A 27,065-nucleotide genomic window follows, 5' to 3' on the forward strand; every position below is an offset into this window, starting at 1 on the left:
AAGAAGAATTGTCTTCAAATTGATATTTTATTCATATTATCTAAATTGTGGAATGAGGGATTATACTACTGTGCAAAGCTGCTATTTGGAACTTTGGACTGTGAAGGCAGCATGGATAATGGAAAGAAGCTGCCTTGAAAGAAAAGTCTGGTAACTAAGACATACTCTTAGTAGTCAACATCCTCAAATATTATGGCCACCAACACGAGAAACCCTTAGAGCAACGGCACCAAGAAAGAATTTGGTGACAACCTATCAGCATCCAAAGTGAACCAGGCAGCATGAGAAGGACACAGGATCCAAAGAGATTTTGTTTCTTTTTTTCTTGTTCTTTTTTTGTATTTTGTCCTTTTAGGGCTGCACCCATGGCATGTGGAGGTTCCCAGGCTAGGGGTCTAATTGGAGCTGTAGCCACCAGCCTATGCCAGAGCCACAGCAACGCCAGATCTGAGCCGCATCTTCAACCTACACCACAGCTCACGGCAAAGCTGGATCCTTAGCCCACTGAGCAAGGCCAGGGATGGAACCCGCAACCTCATGGTTCCTAGTTGGATTCGCCTCCGCTGCGCCACGATGGGAACTCCCAAGAGATTTTGTTTCTAATCAAACTATTTTATGGGATAACTTTTTTGTCCACTACCTTACTCTTTTTAATATTCTCTGCATTCTGCCTGCTTTATACAGAGATGGTTGGTAAATTTGCTTCATCTCAATCACCTGCAGACAAATGATGCTATTAAGCAAACCCTTGAAAGCAGAATCTTCCTAACAACTGTCTTACTGAACAGGCATGTGCTTAAGTTGCGGAAACCAATTTGTCTCACTCATTGTGCATTTTCACAGGCGACATTGTGACTATACACAAGAAAAAAGAAGAAGGATGGTGGTTTGGGTCTTTAAAGGGGAAAAGGGGCCATTTTCCTGCCGCTTATGTGGAGGAACTTCCTTCAAGTGCTGGGATCACAGCTTCACAAGCGTGAGCAAGATTCTGAAGGCACTGCTTACACACTGTAAATTTATACAATGTTGTATAAATAAAGACAAATGCTGTGATCTTTACGTGTTTATCTTTCTAACCGAGTGATGGAGTCTTACTTGCAGGTCACAGCACTTTGTACTCTTGGTTATTTGTCTGAAGCAGAATCAGAAGATGGAGGGTGGAGGGAGGCAGGAAAAAGGGAGGCCCCATGGCTTCTAGAGTTTTCTAATTCTAAGAGACCCTGGAAATAACCCCAAACAGTTCCTGTTCACGGAGAGAGAGGGAGACTGAGTCCAGGGCGGTTCCGCCTTAAGTCAGATCGTTTCCAGTTAGCACAACGAACTTTGGGATGCAGATGTCCTTTTCATCTGGTGTTGGGTGGCAGCAGGTCACGGTTGACCAGGAAGAGTCAAACAAGGCCAGGGTGATGGGGAAGAACACAGATCAAGTCCAAGACGAAGAGATCAGAAGAGACAGGCAGGCAAAGCACCAGTGAGACTGACCCATGTTAAGAGACGGAAGAATAAAGGATCAGGAGCTGAGGTGAAGAGTTGACGTGTCAGAAGAAAGGGTGGTAGACCAGAGGTTTCTATCCCAGGCGGAGGACCTGAGGGTAGCATGGAGTTCCACCTGAGCCAGGGACCTTCTGAGGAGGTGGCTTCTTCTATCCCCTCTACCACAACCAGAACTGCTCTTAGAGTGAGGTCAAGTGCAAGTCAGAGATGGCTGGGGATCTGAGAATAAGAGCAAGGCCGATAGGAACAGGTTGGGAAGGAGACAGTGCCTGAAATTTCATATCTCCTTGCCCAGTTAGAAACCTCATACACCAATTCATAAGCCAGGAATTCTGCACTTCCAACTAGTTCATGATGAAAGGAATACCAAGCAACTTCCTAGTGAAAGACACTTTACATGCTAATGAGTCTCTAGTTTGGATAGAAAGTTCTAGAAACCAACATTTACTGTCAAAATGGAAAATTTAGAGAGATTTATGTGCTTCCTCAAATGCCCTATAATGTGAAAAAGGTAGAGGATGAAAAAGAATACACCCCAAATTCTTCCCAAGAGGAATATTTTAAAATGGAGAAAAGTTATACAGCAGCATCTTTCAGAAAATGACCTAAGTCAGCCTGGAGATCACATAGTCCATTGAATGGAAGGCCATGGCACTGATGGAACATTTGGGCATATTTACTTTTGTGCCAAATAGAGTTTGGCATTAAAGGAGTAATTAAAATCCATTCTATTGCTCTCCTGCCCTCTACCTCTTTTTTTTTTTTTTCCCTTAACTTGTCAAATTTTATACTTTAAAAAAGCAATTTTCAAACCAAGGTACATATATTTTTTATACTCTGCACCAGTACACTCCCATAGTAGGATATAACTAACACATAGAGATATTTATAGATTCAGACCCGAAGGAGCTCCAGTAAAATTTGTTATGTGAGACATAACTTACAGCCTAGAAGAACAGATCAGAAGTTTTAATATCATCCTTAACGGTGTATTAATGAAGGCTTTCCACATGGAGAGAGTTGGCTGAATAATAGGCCATTAGACCAGGAACAGAGATTTTGAATTTATATTTCCTTTTCATCTTACTTCCATTAAGCCTTGATGGATAAAAAATTGTGTAGCAATTGACTGCAGCCTGCACTGGATCATTTATATAGAGAAAGTGATGATAATGATGGTTGGACCCTGAAACTTTTTGGAAGTAATTTTTCAAAGAAAGGGACCCCTCTTTCTTCATAAAGCAGTTTTACTTTGTAAAGACATAAGTGAGTTTCCTGTTTTAGAATATTGCTGAAAATTCTTTTTGCATCTGTAATATGTAATTTTTAAACTTCAAAGAAATACTATAGTCTTAACCTAGATAAAAATATATGGTTGGGTATAACAGACTTGTTGGGTATCTTCTTAGAAGGGCAAGAATTTTCTGGCTGGACAGATGGGGATATATTTAGGTAAAACTTAAGTGCATATTGTGAAGATTAATGATGTATTCAAGTCTTCTACAGAGAATAAAATTTTTCTTTTTTTTTTTTTTTTTTTGTCTTTTTGCTATTTCTTGGGCCACTCCTGTGGCATATGGAGGTTCCCAGGCTAGGGGTTGAATCGGAGCTGTAGCCACCGGCCTACGCCAGAGCCACAGCAACGCGGGATCCGAGCCGTGTCTGCAACCTACACCACAGCTCACGGCAACGCCGGATCGTTAACCCACTGAGCAAGGGCAAGGACCGAACCCGCAACCTCATGGTTCCTAGTCGGATTCGTTAACCACTGCGCCACGACGGGAACTCCAAATATTTTCTTTAATATTAATACTTTTAAACTCTTATTTGGGCTTTCATAATTACACTCCACTGGGCCGTTTTCATTGTCAGGAAGTTTTAGCAACATTAACCTAAAATACAGGCAGTAGATATCTGAGCCAGATTTTCACTGAAAATATCAAGGGCATTATTCTATTTTATCTTTTTTCCAATAGAGTGAAAGTTGACATATTCATTATGACATCAACCCGAAAGATTGATTTCATTTTTTTGCATTCTCAATTACTCCTAGTAATTAATATTCATAACAAATATTATGATCCATTCTGACCCATCAAAAAGTAACATAATATTCAGTTTGGGTTAAAGTAAATTTTATTGTATAAGTCTTTAACTGATTAGTAATTCAAGCATAATTTAACTTTTTTCCAATCATCCCAGAAAAAGCCTCTTCTCCCCCAAAGTCTTGATGGCCTTGAGAGAAATCAACCTGATTTAGAGTGAGAATCAAGATAACAGCATATCCCATTGCCTGTGGTAATGTTATGTAGCAAGAAATATAACCCAGGGAAGATGGGCCTGGGGGCAGGGGATCATGAGAAGGTGGGACTCAGACTTGGACAGGGTGTGGGGACAGAGCAGAGAAGAGCAGCAGCCTTTTGTAGAGAGAAGGCAGCTGCTTGATAGCATCAGACATTCCTGTGTGCCGTGGTCCAGGTGGAGCTCAAGTCCCCGGCCTCCTGCTGAGCAGCAACAGGGAAGGCAGCAGGGACAGCAATAAGCTAGACAATCTGGACCGTGCTTACACAGATGGGAGCTTAGCTCAGGGAAACTAGTGGATACATGAATGCCCATGGCCAGGGAAATCTGCCCAGTGGATACTAACCTGGTCAGGGGTCACGAGAATAGGAGGAAAGTACCTTTGACCAGATGTGGGAATAAATATATCTGCACAGAATTAAAGTGAAACATCCCTTCTCAAAGGAGTTATGGGTTAGGAGGGGCTGACCTAGGACTGGATGCAAACTGAACTGGTCGGAGAAAGGCCTTGGTTCTAAAACTTGGAACTAATGACTGATATCTGGGGACAACAAAGGAAGTCACATCAGGGAGCAACTGGAAGGGACAGGGCCTGGCTAGCCAGGTATATGAGATGGCAAAAGTGTCATGAATCTCAATTTTAACTGGCTCATAAACTGAGCTTACTTGATACTGGGGCAAAGGGTGTTAACTCCAGAGGTTCTCCAAGTGTGGTGCCCGGGCCTGCATCACCAGCATAATCTTGGACTTCGTTAGAAATGTGGGCTATGAGCCCCTACTTTACACTCACTCTGAGACCCTGGAGGTGGCACCCAGCCATCTGTTGTTCAACAAGCACTCTAGGTGATTTTTTTTTTTTTTTGGTTGTTTTAGAGGCACAACTGCGGCACATGGAAGTTCCCAAGTTAGGGGTCAAATTGGAGCTTCAGCTACTGGCCTACACCACAGCCACAGCAATGCGGGATCTAAGCCGTGTCTGTGACCACACCTTGTGGATTCTAGTCAGATTCATTTCCGCTGAGCCACTACAGGAACTCCGTGGTCTTCCATCTTTGATCCAGCTTCTCAGCCTTCAACCGTCAGATGAAGAACCATATGGTCCACAATTTAGGAGAGAGGAAGAAGAAAGCACTTGTGTTTACCTAGAACCTAAACTCTGATCTCCACATACCCAATTCTGGTCTCCATTTGGTTCTTCAAGTCTAATCTTCAAGCAGGAGAAATAACCACAAATACCTTCAGAGATCAGAAAAGTAAAATGAATAAAGTGTGTTAAATGTCACACTTTAGGAAGTGGTAGGGATGGAGAAAATACACCCCACCTAAAGATGTTTAAAAATTAGGTAATACTCAGTCTTGGGTTAAGTCAATTTTATTGTGCAAATCCCGAAATCTTATGCCCTAAACTTCTAGGTCAAAATGTTAGGATCTCTACACTCTTACCTTAACTGGTATCATTCCGCCTCTATAGTGCTTGATGGTATCCTAACATACTTCTTAGAATATTTAATTAATCAGAACTTTTAACCACATTAGATAAACTGAATTTCCTGAAAAAAACCATGGGAGTGTACTGAGGTTCATGATTGAATTTTATTCCACGTGAAAACTGCTTCAAAATTTAATTTCACTCTCATTTTTTTCTGAGATCATATTAAACTTTTTTGTTTTAAAATGATTAATGAGGAGTTCCTGTCAAGGCGCAGCAGAAACGAATCCAACTAGGAACAATGAGGTTGTGGGTTCGATCCCTGGCCTTGCTCAGTGGGTTACAGATCTGGCGTTGTGGTGAACCATGGTGTAGGTAGCAGACTCGGCTTGGATCTGGCGTTGCTATGGCTCTGGCGTAGGCCGGCAGCTACAGTTCTGATGAGACCCCTAGCCTGGCAACCTTCATATGCCGTGGGTGTGGCTCTAAAAAGCAAAAATAAATAAATAAATAAATAAATAAATAAAAATAAAAAGATAAAATGATTAATGAATAGGCACAGGGTGTAAAGTGTAGATTCCTAAATCTCAGAGGCAGGAAGCAATTTCGGAGATCACATAGCCCAATTCATCTACTTACTCACTCACTTATGTATTTACTTGGCCATTTATGCATTAAACATTTTAGTGTGGAGCTACGTGCCAGGTAATGGGCAAAGTTATAGATTCAAAAAATAAATCACAATCTAGAGAAGAGAAAAATGGAAACAAAATATTTAGTTTACATGTACAAAGTCATGGCTGAATTGGATTATTTTCCATTTTTAAAAAGCTTTATCAAGGTATAATTTACATATGATAAAATGACCCTTTTTTTTTTTTTTTTTTGTCTTTTGTTGTTGCTATTTCTTGGGCCGCTCCCGCGGCATATGGAGGTTCCCAGGCCAGGGGTTGAATCGGAGCTGTAGCCGCCAGCCTACGCCAGAGCCTCAGCAACGCAGGATCCGAGCCACGTCTGCAACCTACACCACAGCTCACAGCAACGCCGGATCGTTAACCCACTGAGCAAGGGCAGGGACCGAACCCGCAACCTCATGGTTCCTAGTCGGATTCGTTAACCACTGCGCCACGACGGGAACTCCAAAATGACCCTTTTAAGTACAGCTTATTGAGTCTGGTAAATGGATAGTCTGGCAATGATTGCTACAATCAAGTATTATAAGACTTTTAGCACCCCTAAAAATTTGCACTCAGTCCCTATTCAACCCTCTACTCCAGGCAACCACTGATCTGTATTCTGAAGTATACTTTCATCTTTCCTAGGATATTTATTTATTTATTTATTTTTGTCTTTTTGCCTTTTCTAGGGCCGCTCCCGCGGCAGATGGAGGTTCCCAGGCTAGGGGTCTAATCGGAGCTGTAGCCGCCGGCCTACACCAGAGCCACAGCAATGCGGGATCCAAGCCGCATCTGTGACCTACACCACAGCTCACCGCAATGCCGGATCCTTAACCCACTGAGCAAGGCCAGGGATGGAACCTGAAACCTCATGGTTTCTAGTCGGATTCGTTAACCACTGTGCCACGATGTGAACTCCTTTTCTAGGATTTTTAATAAATAGAAGCATGTAGTTGTCATTTGTATAATGGTTTTTTTCACTTAACATGATGTTTGTGAGTTTCATCCATGTTTCTGTGTATATTAGCTCTTTCCTTTTTATTGCTAGGTAGTATTCCATGCATATATGTATTCACACTAGAACCGATGAATATTTGAGTTTGTTTCCATTTTGTTTGTCATAAAGAGCAATGTTACAAACATTCATGAACAAATTTGTTTTCATTTTTCTTGGGTAGATAACCAGAAGTAAGGTTGTTAAATGCATATTTAATTGTTTTTAAAACCTACACTTAGGAGTTCCCTTGCAGCACAGTAGATTAAGGATTCAGCATTGTCACTGCAGTGGCTGGGGTTGCTGCTATGGCATGGGTTTGATCCCTGGCCTGGGAATTTCCACACGCCACGGGTTTGGCCAAAAAGTAAAAATAAAAATAAAATAAATTGGCTAGTTTTTTACACTTGTTTCCTTGGGGTCAGAATAGTCCAGCCTTCTCCCACCACCATTATCAGGAGTAGGGCCTTTGAAATGGATTTGAAGGGTTAAAACAAGTTACCAGGAAGAACTGTTGGGCTCTAGAAATCTGTCATTTACATACTAAAGACAATGAGTCCTTTTCTTCAAAGAGCCCACAGTCTCTCTTCTCAAAGGGAAGCAGACCAGTAAAGGAACATAATACATTGTGACAAATGCTATGATAGGAGTATGTCGAAGGCTACATGAACAGTTAGAAGGGGCATTAGTCAGGATCAAGGAAGTCAGGAAAGTGCAAGCTGAGCAGGAGTCAGGCAAGTGAGAAGGGTGCCGTGAAGTTAATGCTATGGGCAGATAATAAGGTGCTGCATGAAAATACACATGTATAAACACTGATTACATATGAGGTCACAGTAAGTCTCTAGAAATTGTCTCACCACAATATAAGTTAGAAAGCATTAAGAAAAGGCTACATGGGAGTTCTCTTGTGGTGCAGTAAGTTAAGGATCTGGCATTGTCACTGCAGTGGCTTAGGTAGCTGTTGTGACACACAGGTTCAATCCCTGGCCCAGGAACTTCCACATGCTGCAAGTGCAGCCAAAAAACCCCCAAAAAACCCCTATGTGTTTGGAGAACACATGTGTATGTGTCCTGGCCACATACAAGCAAGCACATGTGTGCACACACACGCAAACTTCTAAATAATACACTGTCAAAGAATAAATCCTAATGAAAAATTTTAAATGTTAGAAATAAAAAATAAGATATTACATATTAAAACCTGTAGTTGCAGGAAAGCAGCTAAAAAGATTACTATAGAAAAAAGGAGAAAGGAGAGTTCCCGTTGTGACGCAGTGGAAATGAATCCAACTAGTAACCATGAGGTTGTGGGTTCAACCCCTGGCCTCTCTCAGTGGGTTAAGGGTCCGGTGTTGCCATGAGCTGTGGTATAGGTTGCAGACATGGCTCGGATCCCTATATTGCTGTGGCTGTGATGTAGGCCTGCAGCTGTAGCTCCAATTTGACCCCTAGCCTGGGAACCTCCGTATGCTGTGGGTATGGCCGTACAATGCCAAAAAAAAAAAAAAAAAAAAGAGAGAGAGAGAGAGAAAAAAGAAAAAAGGAGAAAGGCTAATATTAATGAATGAAGCATCCTAATTATGAATTTATAAAAGCATCATAAACAACTTAAAGCAAATAAAGATCAGAAATTAGTGAAATACAGGAGTTCCCATCATGGCTCAGTGGTTAATGAACCTGACTAGGAACCATGAGGTTGCAGGTTCAATACCTGGCCTTGCTCAGTGGGTTAAGGATCTGGCGTTGCTGTGGCTGTGATGTAGGCTGGTGGCTACAGCTCTGATTAGACCCCTAGCCTGGGAACCTCCACATGCCGTGGGAGCGGCTCAAGAAATGGCAAAAAGACAAAAAAAAAAAAGAAAGAAATTAGTGAAATACAAAACAAAATAAGGGGTTGAACGAAGCTATTCATTGGTTCTTTGAAAGGATTAATCAACTAAGCAAACCTCTGGTGAAATTAATAAAGGCACAAATAAATATTATTCTTATTCTTATTCTTTTGTCTTTTTGCCTTTTCAAGGGCCTTGGCATATGGAGGTTCCCAGGCTAGGGGTCTAATCAGAGCTGTAGCCACTGGCCTATACCAGAGCCACAGCAACGTGGGATCCGAGCCGCGTCTGCGACTTACACCACAGCTCACGGCAACGCTGGATCGTTAACCCACTGAGCAAGGGCAGGGATCAAACCCGCAACCTCATGGTTCCTAGTTGGATTCGTTAACCATTGCGCCACGACAGGAACTCCAATAAATATTATTTCTAAGAAAAAAGTAGACACGCAGCAGATGCAGTAGGTATCAAGAACTAAAATTATATATTATTAGCAATTTTACACCAACTAATTAGCAAAAAAAGTCAGCAAAAGACAAATTTTTCAAAGTATGCATTATCAAAATTCAGGGAGAAATAGAATAACTGAATAATTCGAAAACATTTAATGGATTTTTAAAAAAACATTGTCCTACAAAGTAAACATGGGCCCAGATAGTTTTATATGTGAGCTCAAAACCAGAAAATGCTATTCAAGCTTTTCCAGGAAATAGAAAAAAGGGAACATACTTCAACTATTTTCAGTGGTCTAGCATCTAGGATTACCATGATGCCATCACCAGACGAAATTAATACACAAAGGAATTTTATTTTATTTTATTTATTTATTTATTTTATTTATTTATTTATTTTTTTTTTTGTCTTTTTGTCTTTTCGTTGTTGTTGTTGTTGTTGCTATTTCTTGGGCCGCGCCCGCGGCATATGGAGGTTCCCAGGCTAGGGATCCAATCGGAGCTGTAGCCACCGGCCTACGCCAGAGCCACAGCAACGCGGGATCCGAGCCACGTCTGCAACCTACACCACAGCTCACGGCAACGCCGGATCGTTAACCCACTGAGCAAGGGCAGGGACCGAACCCGCAACCTCATGGTTCCTAGTCGGATTCGTTAACCACTGCGCCACGACGGGAACTCCAGGAATTTTATTTTTGTTGTTGCTGATTTTTTGCTTTTTAGGGCTGCACCCATGGCATATGAAAGTCCCCAAACTAGGGGTTGAATTGGACCTATACCTGCCAACCTACGCAACAGCCATAGCACTGTGGGATCTGAGCCGCGTCTGTGACCTACACCACAATTCATGGCAACATGGGATCCTTAACCCACTGAGGCCAGGGATTGATCCTGCATCTCTCGGATACTAGTCAGGTTCATTTCCACTGAGGGAAACTCCCTATACAAGAGAAAATTTCAAGTCAATCTAATTTACGATTATAGATGCAAAAATTTAAAACAAAAGTTTCACAAACTGAATCCAACATTATTAAAAACAAGACAGAAAAGTACACACCATGGCTAAGTTAGATTTATTCCTGGAAGGCAAGATTAACCCAATATATGTATTTTAAGCCTATTAATATGAACCACCACATTAGCAGATACAAGATGAAAGTCTATACAGATACAGGAAAACATGATAAAATTCAACGAACATTCTTAATAATTACTTTTTGTTAACTGAAAATAGAAGAAAACTTTCTTGGCCTGATCAACAAGGAAAGTGTCAAGTTTGGGAAACTATACATAAAGCAGTCTGGCCGGATAGAAAATTGATGCTCAGGAAATTAAACGACTTGCCCAAGATTATGCATCAATTTTAACAACAGAGCAAAGACTGGACGCATCTTAATTCTCAAACCTTTCCACATGACCACATTGATGCTGAAAAGCAGAATTTTTCACGAAATGTTAGAGTATTTAAGATTTACCATCATACAGATGACATTTACTTGAATCTCAAATATTGCCTCTCTTCGAATTTTTTGTAAAAATCTATCAAGCTGAGTAAAATAACGTCTTTGAAGTTTTTCTGCTTGTTGGATCTTAGCCTCAGTGGCTGCCTCCAGCTGACTATTTGCCCAGGGGAGGGAATAATGTGTGTCAAAAATCCAAACACTCTCCACAGACCACACCATACATTACGTATTATGTCACACCACAACATTTAACAATACCAAGAAAGGAGCTGATTTTAAATAGCTTACTTATTTAACTGCCAGACCCTTTTTCCACTTAGATGAAACATCTGTCTTTATTCAGAAAGAGTCTTGTTCTCCATTAGCTTGTCATTTAGCCAAGAATTGCCCGTAAAACCACCTTTACCTCTAAAAATTGCTGAACATCTCAGCAACATGCCTTTAGGTATTAACGAACAAGTCAGCTCCCTTTCAAAGGTATCATTTAAATTTCCCATTAAATAATTGTATACCGAGTCTAGAAATGTGTTCAACACTAACACGTATTTATTAAGCTTCTACTATGTGTTAGATACTATGCTAGAGTGATAGCTAAACAGGCAATTCATTGTCATGGCAAACAAACTAAAAGGTATGGAATTATCTCTGTACAAGAATCCTCTGAATTGGAAGAGAAGCAACACTTTCTAATCCTTATTAGCTGGGAAATCGAAACTTTAAATCCATTAGTAGTACATTTTAGCAGAGTTTGTGCTGATTCTGTTTTTTTAAACTTAATTAGTAATTGAGTTTAATTTTAGAGGTCATGTTGTTCCATTTTATTACAAAATGTGGAATAGGTTAATCCACCCCATTTAGATTCCATTGCAATCAGTTTGACTACTTGTGCATATTTTTCCCATTTAAGAAAATCTCTTATCTTGTGTCCAGAGCTTTATTTCCACATCAGGAAGATTTTAAATGCTTAAAATTATTTCCTTTTTTACAACATACCATCCTAAATAAAATGAGTAAATAGAGAAATATGAATAGAATAGCTTGGTTTGCCTTTCACATGTATTCTTAATCATTCAAAGTGCATTTTTCATAATGTATCAACTTTAAAATTTAATCTAATATATTAATTTCAGCTCCAGAATATTCCTAGGTTTGGCACATGGTAAACCTCAAATATTAAGGCCTTTATATTTGACTGAACAGATAACGACTTTATGCCTAGGTCAACAGCCTTCCACTCACCATTTCCATAAGTCTTGGGGTAAATAACTGCAATCTGCATACCTAGAGATGGTTCTCAATGAGCACCCTTGGGTTCTAAAGTCCAGGTACTAAGGATCCAGACAAAACATAGTCTCTGCTTTCAAGACAGTTTACCTTTTTTTTTCTTAATCACTATACTTCTCTAGAAACACAAAACCAGTACTGTATTAGAAAAATACAAATTTGTTTAGAATCTTTCCCTGAAATATAGCCTAGAAGGGCATTAATAAGGTAGAATTTAGGTGAAGCTCATGAGTTAGGTGCCAGACTACTACCCGGATTTGAATCTGAATTCTAACACTTCCCAGCTATCTAACTTGAAGTAACTTATACTCTCTGTAGCTTGGATTCCTTATTTGTAGAAGGTTATGGATAACCTCACAGGTGGTTGAGGGAACATAAATGAGGAGACCTATATAAAGGGCTTAGAACAGTACTGGTCCTTCTTAGAACATAAGAAGGGTTAAAAAAGTTCACACTATTATTCTAAGGTGGCCAGCCCTAACCAATTCCCAGTTCCAATTTTGGAACAAATAAATTTTCCAGTTGAGAAAGCAAATTGATATAAATCTCTATGGCTTAAGGACCTTTTGTATGATCATGTACAGTTCTTTTGAGCTTGCAGGTCAGAGGCAAAGTTGGTTCCTAGCTGTCCTTTTGTAACCTTCCTGCTACATGCTCTTATTGGAGGTCTTGCCCTACCTCCACCCACTTCCCCCACTCCTGCTCCCCTTACAAGTGAAGAATGGTGGTCTTTGAGGAGAAATGGACCTAAGTTGAGAGCTACCCACTTAGTCTCTCATCCCCAATCTTCATTTCCCTAACTGGCAAGTGAAGAGGATCTTTTAGATTCAACGCCTACTGTCTTCTCACTGTATGGTTCAAACATTCTATCAAGAACTTGTGATAGGAGACATGATCTTTCTCTAGTTTCAATGAGTGAAAATCTTTTTTAAGTTTTATGCTTATTCCTTGTGGATCTATTTCAAGCAGGGAGTTCAGTAAATATGTGCTCACTGTAGTAGTCATCTTTTATTTTTTTGTTAAACATCTAGCCTCTATTTCCAGTTAGAGAACTACAACATCCCCACTCTTGGCTCAGTGGTTGAGGATAATCTACCTGCTCACCTGGGTCTCCGGAGGGTCTAGCCTAATCCAATGGTGTGTACTTTACCCCTCATCCCATCACCAGTGACTAGTTCAGAGATCGAGATGAGCTTGAAATTGCTAGGATCTACCACATGGAGCCTCAACCCAGAAGAAACGGCTAAGAAATGGATCCTTCTGATCTAATTTAAGCTCCAAACCAAGCTGATCCATAAAAATCAAAATTAGGTTTTGATATGGTTTTATATATTCATTTAAAGGAAGATATATATATATAAGGCCAAATATGGAGATATGCCTAGGGAAACCGGATGGTTTGCTCACTGAACTCCCTGCTAAAATACTCCCTTTAGCCAAGCCCATGCTCAGACAGAATAAAGTGGTTGTTAGTAGCACACATTCCAACCCCTAAGGTAGTTTATTAGCCTTTTATCTCTGCAGAGATAATATCAATTGATGCTTCCTACGAGCTGGTCTGCACACTGGGATGGATCAGTGGTAACACTCCCACAGTCCATAGCTTTCTTCTCAGATAAATTCTACTGCTACATTATGATAAGCAGAGCCCTGAGCCAAGGCCTAGGCATGAGAGGCGACTGATGGAGAGTGCTGTGAAACTCCCTCTGACCCAAACTAGACAACCGGCCTAAACTCTCCCCCTAAGGTTTCAAGAAGACAGAAGGAGCTGGAGGCTTGGAGGTCAATGTTCCATAGATTTTAGGCATGCCTAAGACATCCTGAGATTTTATTATGTGGCTTTCACCAGAGACAGCTACCTAAATACAACCAAATTTATAAGGAAAGAGTGAATGGTAACAAAAATGAAATCCTAAAAGAAGCTGATTGAGTTCTAGTCTTTGTTGATGGCATGTATCCAGATCACAGCTAACCAGTATACATATTTCAAAATGGAAATTGGTTACAGATTTTCCACATCTGGATTTTAGAAATTAAATTCTTCTCTAGATATCTTAGAATACTGCCAACTTTCTTCTGATGTAAAGGTTTGTCCTTTAACTGTGGATTCCTCTTGGTGTGAGATTAAAATACTCTTTATGATTTAAGGAAGATACTATTTATTTTGTGAAGTATATTTTAAAAACTGCAAACCCTAGGTTGGGCCCACCCTCCCCACTTTTTAATATTACTGGTCCATGTCCTTCAAAAGCTTGACTTTATAAATCTTCTTTTAGAAGATTTTAATTAAAACAATTTACAGAAATACAGCACATGGAAATGTTACAAAAATATAAATGGATTATAGACAAAATGAACAATGAGAACTTTTTAGAAAAGATACACGGTAGGGATAACGGTCTTTATATACTATTTATACATTAATTATAAACCATTGCAGTAAAAGCTTTCCGAACATTGGCAAGAAAGGCCGAAAAATTGTTGGTCTTCCTTACATTTTCTTGAAATTCTGCTAGGCATTCAAGATAAGGAGCACTGTCTGACACTAGAAGGAAAAAAAAAAGACAATTTAAATGAGTGTTTTTAATATAGAAGTATTTCTAACTTAGATGCTCCCATCTGATTCAAATCATTTCAATTCAATTTTATTGAAATGCTTTCAGCATAGAATGATAGATATACTTGATCTTCATATCCTAACTAGTCTTTGGACCTTTCCTTTGTTTAATCTCTAAATATTCAAATGCTAAGTACTAGATAACTTGCTTTAAATTTAAACAGATGGTATTCAGGGACTGAAGAGCTTAGTGATACAGAACAGAATGCCATGTCCCATTATCTTTCCCATACATTTTGTTCTATTTAAACAGCTTGGGCTGTTTTTTTTTTTATTAACTTTTCAGTTTTCTTTGCAAAATTTGGCCTCAATTCTAATTTCCAGCCACTGAATCAAAAAAAGAACAACTTTCAATGCCAACCCTTGATAACTTACAACTATGGAAAGAAACATCTGAAATCATACAAGTGAAATGGTGGTCATTAGAAAGTGTGGTTGCCATTCCCAAAGTGGTATTTACATGGCCTACAGATCAAATGAGCCTCAAAGTCACAGAAAACATTATGGCCCTCGTATGCAGTTACAACAGTTGGTATATACCGGGAGCAGGTCTCCAGTGAAGGTGGTCAAAGGAAAGGAATGATCCAACTTTCTCTACTATCAATATTGTCCTTTATCCAAGGAAAAAAAACACAACTATATCAGATTTCCAGCTCTTTGGGAAAGACTGCTTAGGAAACAAGGTCCGTGATCACAGCAGAGAAAGAATAGCAAGGAACACTTGGGTTCAACATTTATACTGTTGACTCTATTTTATTATATTATCAAACACTACAACAGTAGAGAGCAATAGAGGCTATCCCATTTGAAGAAAACTAAGAAGCTAGGTAAGAGGTTCTGGGGTTTGCTCTTTAAAATTTAGCACTCATTATCAGATCAGAAGACATTTGTGTAGAGAGAAAAACCAAACATTTGTACCTGAACGAGACCCTTGCAATAGAAATTCTATTAGGAGTTGAGTCACGAGAGCACATTAGTGAGCCAATTCAGCAGTTTACCTGACTGTCTGCTATAGATGCTTAAAGATGAGAACATAGGTATGAGGAGCAAAGAACCATTTTTCTGAATTTCAGTAAGTTAGGATTACTTTAAAGGGGGAATTACAATAATAAAATAAGCTAAAGATATTTTCATTCTCTTCTGTTCACATTATTATCAAAACATATATATATTCCCCATACAATAAAGACCTTCTGACATGTGGCAGAATTAGTAACTAAGCTAAATTATCAATGTGCAGAATTTTCAGGATAAGATAATTGTTGGGAAATTACCACATTCTGATTTTACATTTGATTTTAAAATCACCTACTTGATTAACTTACAATATTCACATTTAGGCAGTCATAGCCTTTATGGCTTTAAGTTCTCTAAGAGGATAATTCACACTTGCATATGAAATGCAGTGATCTTTGGGTCTTTTAGACGTTTCAGCCACTGTGCTATCCTGACAAGAAGTTACCTTATTAACACTCCTAGATGATATCTATAAATCAAAACCATACTCATAGCTTTTAAATATCATTATCCCAAGAAGCAAGACTATATACAAAAGAAAGCAAAATCTTGTGGGAATATTACTTGCCTTCACAGCAGTTTACATTCTAAGTCAGATAATGATGCCAATCTTAAGTACCAGTGAAGAGATAGGAGTACATACCTTCATAGTCTCTTGCTTCATTTAGGCTCAGGGTAAACATGAACGGGATCTCAGGATGCTTAGGATCAATATTAGTGAATATAAACTGTAACTTATCACCTGAAAAAAGAGAGTAAATTATTTAGTATGAGAATTATTTTATTGCACCAAAGCTGTCAATGGAAATTGAGCTTTCTTTATTTACTCTATCAATATCTATCCTGGTAAGTATATATTTTCACTTAACCAATGTCTCCGAATATGTTACAAATTAGCTTTGAAATGCACTGTAGTTCAAATACAACCAAAAGCAATAACAATAAAATAGATAAATTGAACTTCATCAAAATTAAAAACTTTTCCCTTAAAAGGACACTACTAAGAACGTGGAAATACAACCCACAGATAGGGAGAAAACATGAGCAAATCATAGATTTAATATGGGTTTAATATACTATATATATACACACACGCACATACACACACACACACATACATGTATATATATATAAACTCCTACAACTGAACAACACAGAGAAAAACTCAATTCAAAATGGACAAAGGCACTTGAATAGCTCTTGGTCCAAAGAATACATGCGAATGGTCAAAAAGCACATGAAAAGATACACAAGATCATGTAACCACTGAGAAAATATAAACCAAAACCACCATGATCCAACTTTCTCTACAATGAGATAATTTCACACCTACTAGGATGGCTATAATAAAATAAATAACAGTGTTGGCAAAGATGTGTAGAAACTGGAATCCTTGTGCACTGCTGGTGGGAATATAAAATGGTGCAGCTGCTATAGAAAATAGTTTGGCAGTGCCTCAAAAAGTTTAAACAAAGAGTTACAATATTACCCAGAAATTCTGTTTCTAGATATACACTCCAAAGAAGTGAAAACAGAGACTCAAACAAATAACTGCATGCAATGTTCACAGCAGCATTACTCAGAGTAGCCAAAAAGGTGAGAGTAACCCAATATCCACCAACAGATGTACATATATATATACAACAGAATATTGTTCATAAAAAGGAATGAAGTTCTGATCTACGCTATGACATAGATGAATTTTGAAAACATTATGCTAAGTGAAATAAGCCAGACACAAAAGGACAAATTATGATTCCATTTATATGAAATATCTACAATATGCAAATTCATAGATAGAAAGTAAATCAGAGGTTATTAGGGCTAGAGGGAGAGAGGAATAAGAATTATTATTATTATTATTTTTGTCTGTCTTTTCAGGGCTGCACCTGAGGCATACGGAGGTTCCCAGGCTAGGGGTCTAATCGGAGTTGTTACTGCTGTCCTACACCACAGCCACAGCAACGCCAGATCCAAGCCAGGTCTGCGACCTACACCACAGCTCACGGCAACGCCAGATCCTTAACCCACTGAGTGAGGCCAGGGATGGAACCTGCAACCTCATGGTTCCTAGTTGGATTCGTTTCTGCTGCGCCACGACGGGAACTCCAGGAGTGAGAATTATTTGATGGCTACAGTGGTTCCTTTTGTAGTGATGAAAAATTTTGGAAATAGACAGTGATAACAGTTGCATTAACATTGTAACTGTAATTAATGCCACCGAATTATACAATAAAAGAGTTAAAATGGCAAATTCTATAATAATAAAAATACATGGCCAAACAAATTCAATTTGACTTTTTCTACAATTATCTGGACTCACTGCCTATTTTCCAGAAGACCTCCAAATGCTCACCAAGGAGTAAATACCTGGTAGAAATCCAAAATGGCTGCCACAAAGTAGAAATTCACATGCGTTTTAGTTTTACTCTATAGCATAAAAAATTCTTTTAATTAAAAAAAGAAATCTTCAGAAACTGCAAAATAAATCTGTCATATTTAAATTCAAAAGGAAGTAATTATGTCAGTACACCAGATTTTTTTATCTAACAGGAGGTACGCGTGCCACAGGAAAGATTTCATAAGATATTTGGCTAGGCAAAATGAAAAGTTTAATTTGTGTTGTCTCTCTTTTTAAATTTTTATTTATTTATTTTTTTGCTTTTTAGGACTGCACCCACGGCACATGGAGGTTCCCAGGCTAGAGGTCAAATCAGAGCTATAGCTGCTGGCCTACACCACAGCCACAGCCACACCAGATCCTTAACCCACTGAGCGAGGCCAGGGATCGAACCTGCAACCTCATGGTTGTGTGACTCCACTGGATTAGGGCCCTTGAAAACTTGTGCCTAAAAAGCTAGTTTCCTCTAGACTTTGCCCCACATGCCTTTTTCTTTTAGGCCAATTTTGTTTTGTACCCTTTCACTTCAATAAATCTGAGCCTTGAATACAACTATCTGCTGAGTCCTGTGTTTCTAAGGGAATCACCAAATCCGAGTATGACCTTGGGGACTCCCAACACAAAAGATATTGTTGTAAATTGACACATATATTACATAATGGCCATAAAAACATTCACATGCTTGAATTCAGTAATTCATCTCTGGGAATTCCATGGAAATTATACCCCCAAAATGGAGAAGTTTATCTATGTTCACTATAGTATTTCTAAAACGGAAAAAGGCAAAATCTAAATGTTAACTTAGAAGTAATATATGGGTTAAACAATGATACAAGATTGAATAAATTATGCTACACTTATGAATCAACTGTCATATCACCATTTTAAAATTACCATCATGAAGGTAATTCATATGAATTTATGGTATTATGAAGGTATAATGGTAGTAAGAACAAGGGAACAAAAATGATTTGCATGGGTTGGCAACCATGCCTAAAATACATTTATGAAAATAGTGAATGATAAATACCCAGGGCATTAGTAATTATGTTAGGGTAGTAACATTTTCTAATTTTTTCTCTACTATCTAAAAAGTTAATAATGTGGTCATTATTTTAGTTGAAATTTTTTTTTTTTTTGCCTTTTTGCCTTTTCTAGGGCCACACCCGTGGCATATGGAGGTTCCCAGGCTAGGGGTTGAATCGGAGCTGTAGCCACTGGCCTACGCCAGAGCCACGGCAACGCGGGATCCGAGCCGCGTCTGCAACCTACATCACAGCTCACGGCAACGCCGGATCGTTAACCCACTGAGCAAGGGCAGGGACCGAACCCGCAACCTCATGGTTCCTAGTCGGATTCCTTAACCACTGCGCCACGACGGGAACTCCGAAAATATTTTTCAAATTCTCTTCTACTTAGGAAAAGACAGACTTTTATTTTTATTTATATTTTTTTCGGTTTTTTAAAAAATCCTTTATTGTTTGCGATTATCACTGTTTAATGGGGCTCAATTTCCCTAATGACAAACTGTTCCAACTGTACATGTATGTACATGTTTCTTTCTCACATTATCCTCCATTTGACTCCCAAATTAGTGACTAGTTATAGTTCCCTGTGTTAAGCAGCAGGTTCTTAATGCTTACCCTCTCCAAGGGCAAGCGTTTGGATTTATTACCCTCCAAATCCCAGTCCTTCCCACACCCTCCCCCTCCAATCTGGCAACCAAATATCTGTTTCCCAGTCCATGAGTTTCTTTTCTGTAGAAAGGTTCATTGGTGTCATTTGTAAGATTCCAGAGGGAAGGCATTTCCCATGGTATTTGTCTTTCTCTTTTGGACATATTTTATTTACTATGAGACTTTTTCTTTCCATCTGTGTGCCTGAAAATGCCATTTTTTTTTTTTTTTTGCAGTTTTTTGTGCTGAGTTGTATTCTCTTATGTATATGGACATCTTCTTCCTACTCCAATAGCCTGTCCATGGACATAGAATGTGTTTCCTTCTTTTGCTATCATGAATAGTGCTGCATGAACATAGGGGGGCATTTAACTGTTTGAAAAGAACATTTTCTGGATATATGCCCAAGAATGGGATTGCTGGGTCATACAGATGTTCTGTGTGTATTTTTCGGATTACCTAGATCCTGTGATCCATAGTGGTTGTACTTTTTTTTTTAAGATAGACTTTTATAATCTCCAATGTTTTACTTACCATAAATTTTTCGAATTTCTAGTCCAAGTCGATCTTTATACAAGTCTGCAGATTTTTGTAGCCTTTTCAACCTCTCTTCATTAGCTCTGTTAGCAGTGGAAATAGCTATGATTAAAAAATACAGACACTGAGTATTAAATATTTTAAATAAGACTCAATGTTCATTTAATTTTTAAAAACTTAAAAAACAACTGTAATTACAGTTTCTAACTCTATCTATTAGCAAAAAGGGTTCTGTTTATTCACGATGTAAGGATAAACTGCACAAGAAAATACATACAGGTAGGAGAATATTAAGTTTCGTTCTATCTTATAGTAGCAAGAATAAATAGGCCATGGACTAGCATGGCTGTCAGAGAAATAGAAAGACTTCTTGTACACTTTTGCCTTTTCTGGCTAGCTAAAAATATACCAATTGCTTCACTGGAGAAACAGTCTATTTTTCTGAACATAACAACTTCTCATGAGAAATCAGCCTTATTGAATGCTAGTTTAGAATTTTTTTTTAACTTAGCACAACATTCCCTAAGTAATACTTAAAGATGAGAAAAATAATGTCGACTTGCACACAAACTCTATGATAAAAAGCATTCAGAACAGTAGAAACTGGCACAACATTGTAAACAAACTATAACTTTTTAAAAAAAAGCATTCACAAAGCAAATTTTGCTATTTTCAAGAGATTTGAAAATTGATGACTTCACTTGGGGAGAACAAATCTCCTATCTAAAAGAAGCACCCTTTTTAAAAAACATGAAAGTCTTAGACAAAGAGGCTTTGTAGTGTGAAAAGTGTGCTTAATAGTTCCTGGCAGAGAATGTGTGATCGATAAATCTGTTGCATAAATCACACTACGGTGTCTTCCAGGCAAATTTTATTTAATGAAACTGTCTCCCACTCTGCTTAATTAAACTCCCCTATCAATTTCACTGTTCTCTAGTTCTATTAGATTTTAACAAAAGGATTTTAACAAAAAAAAAAAGCAGAAAAAAGAAAAAAAAGAAAACAAAACCCACGTAGCCAACTTCACCAACATCTTGCAGAGAGAGGTGAGAGGCTGCCTATGACCTCAAAATATGTTATCTACCTTTGGCAATGAACTGGGGAGAAGGCAAGATGTACAGAATGGTGAAACTGAACCATGAACCATTACCACTTTGAGATTTAGATTGTTATAAATATATGTACAACTGAAAACTTACTTTCCTTCTTCCTAGCATATTCTTCCTTGAGGTCCTGGATATTGGCAGTCAGTGCTTCCAGTTCCTGACTTTTGTCTTTTACTTCAGCAATCAGCTTTAACAAATTATCTTTCTTTTCTTGAATGAGCTTATTCTGCCTGTCGATTTCTGTGAGAAGCACAGAGTATTAGCTAGAATCTATATGCTTTGCTTGTCAACATGAATCTAAGCAAAGAGCCAAACACTGACTTTCATAAGATTAATAAGGAATGCTTTCATTGATAAGCCTTTCCCGATGAATCAAAAATTGTAAAAGAATAACAACAAAAAAATCCCAATCTATTCTTTACTCTTTGCCCTTGAAAAAAAAATGAGGAGACAAAAATGCTTTTTAAAATGAGAATACTAAATTAAACCAAGAAATACAAAATCAGAAGATCATGACTTTTGCCCCTCGTGCCATTAAACAAGTATGTAAATAAAACCCACCATCAAGGACAACCAAACTCCAAAGACAGCTTTACAAAAGCTTTGAAGAAATAGCTAATTTTAATGTTATATAAATGATTCTGGAATATACAGAGACAGAAGGAGGGAGAATGCAGATGGTTAATAAATATGAAAGCTAATTTAACCTCAGTAATCAGAGAAATGCAAATAAAGCAATAACACACCAATTTTCATTCATTACAACAATGTTTACAAAAATAATAGCTAGTGTTGAGAAGAATGCAAAATGCTAGAGTCCTTGTGGAAAATATTTTTGACATTGCAAAACAGAAGTCTTAAGGATATTTACATCCTTTGACCTAGTTAATTTCATTTGTACAAAGTTACCCTAAGAAAACAAGATGTGTACATGTAGTTATATACAAATTATTTTCAGTGTTATTTATAATGCTGAAAAACTGGAAACATCCTAAATGACTAATAAGTAATTAAATAAATACAGTAAGGTGGAGTATATTTTCAAAGTGGGAAAACACTCTCATAGTAGATAAAAGAAAAAAAATGAGCCAAAGTTATGTACATACCATAAAAACAATTATCTTACAAAAAAACCCCTACATAGCAGACGAAAAATATAAACTGCAAAGCCATTTTGTTAAAAGTGAGTTTCAACTTCACAGGTTTTTTTTTTTGTTTACTTTTTCGTATTTTCCAAGAATTTGGACATGATCACAGTATATCATGGATGATTTAAAAATAAACATCAGAATTACCAGAAAGAAAAATGCTACTTTTTAGGGAAAATTAAGTAGAATTGTACGGTGAAAGAAACACAGAATTAAAGTCAAAAGGCCTCAGTTCCTATCTGGCTTCTCAGTTGTTACCCAAGGACCTTGATCAAATCACAACTGCAGGGCCTCTTTTCCACATTTGTAAAACAGGGACAATATCAGTTGTCCACTTATTTACTCCACAGGGTGACATAATAAGAATATCCTTATCAATGTGATAATTTTCCTATCTACGCCTTCCACTAAATCGTGTGCAGCCTCAGAATACACCTTATGTGTTGCCTCCTCAGTGCTTGGCAAATAGCACTCAAATGTTCAATGAATCCATTAAACTTAGGTAAGTTATATTTCTGTTCATGTTATAAATTGACTTTTTTAAGGAAAAAGACTGATAATACTTTTGGATTTTATACTATTTAGAACACATTTTCACACTACTGATAGTCTTTAAGAGCACATTTTGAGACTCAACGAGTGCAAATTATAGTTTCACATTTAATTTTATAATCTCTAGGGATTCTATAAACCAAGAGGGTTTATTTGTTTTATGGCTGCACCCATGGCAGATGGAGGTTCCCGGGCCAGGGACTGAATCTGAGCTGCAGCTTCGACCTACACAACAGGGGCAATACTGGATCTTCACCCAATGCATCACAGCAGGAACTCCACCAAGAGTGTTTAAAGGACCTAAACTCAGTATCACTCTTACATACATTCATACACACACACACAGTTTCCCTTTCTACTGCCAGTTACAGAGAGAATGAGAAGCAGTAAAAGAGGATGGAAGTTTCAGGTCAGCTTAGAATGCAAACATGAGTAAAAATCTGCCATAACAGGTTGCAAAGTCAAATGCTTTCAGGGAACAGATAATGAGTTAAGTAAGTGATCAAGGCAAAGCAGAAACTATCAGGGACTGTGGCAAATTAAAGAACATGTGTCCCATGTAAAGACACTCTGAATTGACAGTGTTCAAAACACGGTGCTGCTAAATTTAGTATTTTGACCTGTGGCCACAAGTCTGTGGTCTGTGTGTGAGATTTCAATAAAAGCTGCTGATCCTCTCTGGATAATCTGCAGAGTGGTAGAAAAGAGAAGGAAAAACAGTAGAAAAATTTTGAGAGAAAAACTGTCAAGATATTAACCCTAGACCCAAAGAGTCTGTCAACTCAAAGAGTCTCCAACTTTTCAAACCCTAATCTGTGAAACTCATTTTTAAAAAATACAAGCATTCATCAGTGTGGATGAATCTCAAAAGTATAATGCTAAGTGAAAAAAGGGACAGAATATATATAAAATAATGCCATTTATATAATATTCAAAAACTCTATACCAAAAAAATATTGATAGATTAGTTCTAGAAGGTGAGAAAACAGGAAGGTGTAACATAGGATGTTCTATTTATTAGGCTGGATTATGGGTACATAAATGTTTATTATTTTTATGTGTGTATATACAATGTATGTATGTATAGATATATATTCTATACATACACACAGTTTTACTTGTATGAGGGATTTCATAAAGATGTTTAATCTAAAAAAAAAAAAAAACCTCTGTGATCTATTTCTACAGTTTGTCACATACGATTTTGATATTCCAGAAACATTTCAACCATTCGTTCTTCTTCCTTTAATTTCACAGACAGCTTTTCTGAAAAAGAAATTAGAATTGTAGTTTCAATTCAGCTGAAATAACACTAAAAAACAAACAAGAATATGAAAAAAAACCATATGTTACAAATTAACTTTAGGTACCTGCAAATGCTTTAAGGGAGTCCTTGTAGTTCTCTCTCAGTCCCACCATCTGACAGGAGGTGTCACTAACAGTGCTTTTGAATCTATTCCAAAATTCATTTATGCTTTTATCAAATAGTGCCAGTTCGTCTTCTACCATTTTGTAAGATAATGCTACAAAACAAATAGGATACACGCTGTATTTTTTAAGTTACTGAAATCACATCACCCACATATTCCAATAGAGTATATTTTGGCAGTTTAACCTTTGCTAGAAAATGGATAGCAACTTACTTTTAACTCCATATATTCTAGGGCAGATCAAGCCACCTGGACTTAACTATGGTCAAAGTGCAGCATGAATTCAGGACACTCTCATCTGCTAGGAATTCGTTAATAGTGTAATTGCATAGAACGCTTACACACTCTCTGCTCCTGGGAAAATAACTTTGCCTCCGTTTTTTTCACAAGTAAAACTGGTGACTTCTTTGGCACTTTCAATTCCAGCCCAGTTTGCCAGGTCCCAGATAGCGGGGTCCCCTACCATAGCATCAGACCCCACAGCTCTACACTCCCTCTCCCTTCCCCACACCCTGATCAGGAAAGGGAGCAGTAAAATAGGAACTGAAAGGGAGTTTAGTGGGTTTAGTCCAGCATCTGTGCAGGTGACCTCGACTCTTTGGGCCCCAGTGTCCCTCTCTGTAAAAGGATGTCCTGTAAAACTCCAGGTGCCACAAATTCTCTGTAATGCTAAAACCTTCCCAATGACAAAACCTTCCAAGGAAGGCCACAGACATCTTTTCGGTGAAACATCAATTCCCTCTGTCTCGCCGTTGCCGATCCCGTGAGGCCACTCAAACAGCAACAACTTCATTTCAGACTCCGCCCCCGAAAACACACATTACGCCTCCAAACCCACTTTCCCCCATAGCGACAGACGCATTTGAGAGCCTAACTCAATTCCACCTCTCTCACCGTCTCCGGCAGGCTTGAGGCCGGCCGCCTGCCCCATAAAGACCCGAACAGATTCCAGCCAACAACCGGTGTCCAGGATCAGCTCCCGCAGACGCGCCAATTTTCCTGTTTCAAATCTAGGGCGCCTTCCGCCTCCCGCCTCTGGGCGCCCATTCGCCTTCTGATTGGCTGATACATATAACCTCAAAGAAGGGATTGGTTAACCTAACCTCCAGGATTCTCGCGAAAAAAAATGGAGATGGGGGCTTTCTGGGATTGGTAGTTCTTTCGGAGAGCAGCCGAATTCTCAGCTAGGCTTAGGAAAAGAATTTATTGTTCCTGGAGGACTCGTCTGACCGGCCGGCCATTCATCCGTTTCAAATAAAGAATTCTACAAGTATAAATATTGGACTGTAATTATATTCTATTGCCAAGTAGTATACCCACTTCTTTGATACTACCCTTTGTTTAAATGCAACTAATAAAGCTAGTAAAAATACCATTGCTTGTATATTCGTATACATTTTGTTTCTCCATTCATCCATTGATGGACAGTTGGGTTGCTTTCACTTTTTAGTTGTTGCGAATAATGTTGCTATGATCTTGGGTGTATAAAGAATATTCAGTTTTTATGCATCATAATTAAATTTTGGTCAATTGTTACAGAATAGTTGATGCCACTAAGCTAAAGTCTACATGGATGGGAAGCTTTATGCCTTCTACCTCTCTACCAGTCCCTCTCCTGGTTCCTCTTCTCTGCGATCATCTAAATTTAGAAGCTTCTCAAAGTCCTTGACTGTCTTTTCCCACCAATTTATTTCCCAGGGCAATCTCATTCTATCTCACATAGATGTCTCTCAGGTTTCTCCTGTCTTGCTCTGTTTTCTGCATTTCAATCATGTATTTCTAGCTATCTTCAGGTCATATCACAAAAATTCTTCACTAGTAATATTTCAAAAACAAAACTTATCATTTTCTCATTAAATATTCCCTTCCTTTTCATGGCACTAGTGTCCTCCATGTCTTTAAGTTTAGAATCTTGAAATCTTCCATGACTCCTTCATAGGTGACTGCTGCCAGCCCCTCTACAAACTCATCTATATGCCACGCCCATCTTCTCTGCCCCCTTCCTCCCCCAGCACCTCTTTTATCTTCTAGGTCTCTATCCAGGCCTTTACTATCTGGTTCTTACCGCCAGATTCTTGCCCTCCCAATCTATTTTGCCTACCATTGCCACAACAATATCCCCAAAGCGCATTTTTGCCATATTATTTCCCTGTTCAAAACACTTGCAGTGTTCCTTCATTTTCTTACATATATAGCCCATACTCCTGAGTGGCACTCAAGTCAAATCATTGAATGACTTGGTCTCAATTTACCATTTTACCCTTATTGCTCAATTGTTTACTTTATATTCTAATAGAAATAAAAAATCAGCCCTGTACTTCTTTAGTTTAATTTTGCTCATATAATCCCTGCTTTTTAAAAAAATCCCACTATGAAGAATTTCTAACATACACAAAAGTGAATAAAAGAGTGTAATGATGGGGCCTGGCTGCTATCAACCACTGGTGAACCCCGCTCTATCCACACCCCATCTACTTCCCCAGACAATATGTCATTTCACCCACAAATATCACAGTACACCTTACTAAAAGGTATAGGCTTGTTTTGGCATAACCACAACACCATTAGCATACTAAAAATATTGATTAACACATATAAAATCTGTTTTAAAAACATAATTTGACATTTGTGAAATAATCGAAAACTTTAAGAATTTTC

At 38.3% G+C, this 27,065-nt stretch overlaps 2 protein-coding genes across 5 annotated transcripts in view; one reads left to right on the forward strand and one right to left on the reverse strand.

Annotated features, from left to right (window-relative positions):
* NOSTRIN (nitric oxide synthase trafficking) overlaps positions 1-1,059 on the forward strand; it is a 63,005-nt gene extending 61,946 nt beyond the window's left edge. The window contains 1 exon segment of the mRNA XM_021074794.1: positions 844-1,059. Within this exon segment, the coding sequence (XP_020930453.1) occupies positions 844-980 (137 nt within the window). The 3' untranslated portion in view covers positions 981-1,059.
* The window catches only part of SPC25 (SPC25, NDC80 kinetochore complex component), a 32,105-nt gene extending 6,672 nt beyond the window's left edge, over positions 1-25,433 (reverse strand). The window contains exons 1-7 of one of the 4 annotated variants that reach the window (XM_003133456.4): positions 25,302-25,433; positions 24,348-24,500; positions 24,178-24,243; positions 21,371-21,517; positions 20,169-20,273; positions 16,201-16,299; positions 11,166-14,468 (exon numbers count right to left, since the gene is read on the reverse strand). In XM_003133456.4, coding sequence (XP_003133504.1) covers positions 14,344-14,468; positions 16,201-16,299; positions 20,169-20,273; positions 21,371-21,517; positions 24,178-24,243; positions 24,348-24,500; positions 25,302-25,338 — 732 coding nt within the window. In that variant the 5' untranslated portion in view covers positions 25,339-25,433 and the 3' untranslated portion in view covers positions 11,166-14,343. Of the gene's footprint in view, positions 1-11,165; positions 14,469-16,200; positions 16,300-20,168; positions 20,274-21,370; positions 21,518-24,177; positions 24,244-24,347; positions 24,501-25,292 lie in introns of those variants that run through there. The other 3 variants (XM_013984236.2, XM_013984238.2, XM_021074793.1) reach the window with 3 other exon arrangements.

Source organism: Sus scrofa, chromosome 15 (assembly GCF_000003025.6).
Source record: "Sus scrofa isolate TJ Tabasco breed Duroc chromosome 15, Sscrofa11.1, whole genome shotgun sequence".
In the NCBI taxonomy this organism is placed as follows: domain Eukaryota; kingdom Metazoa; phylum Chordata; class Mammalia; order Artiodactyla; family Suidae; genus Sus; species Sus scrofa.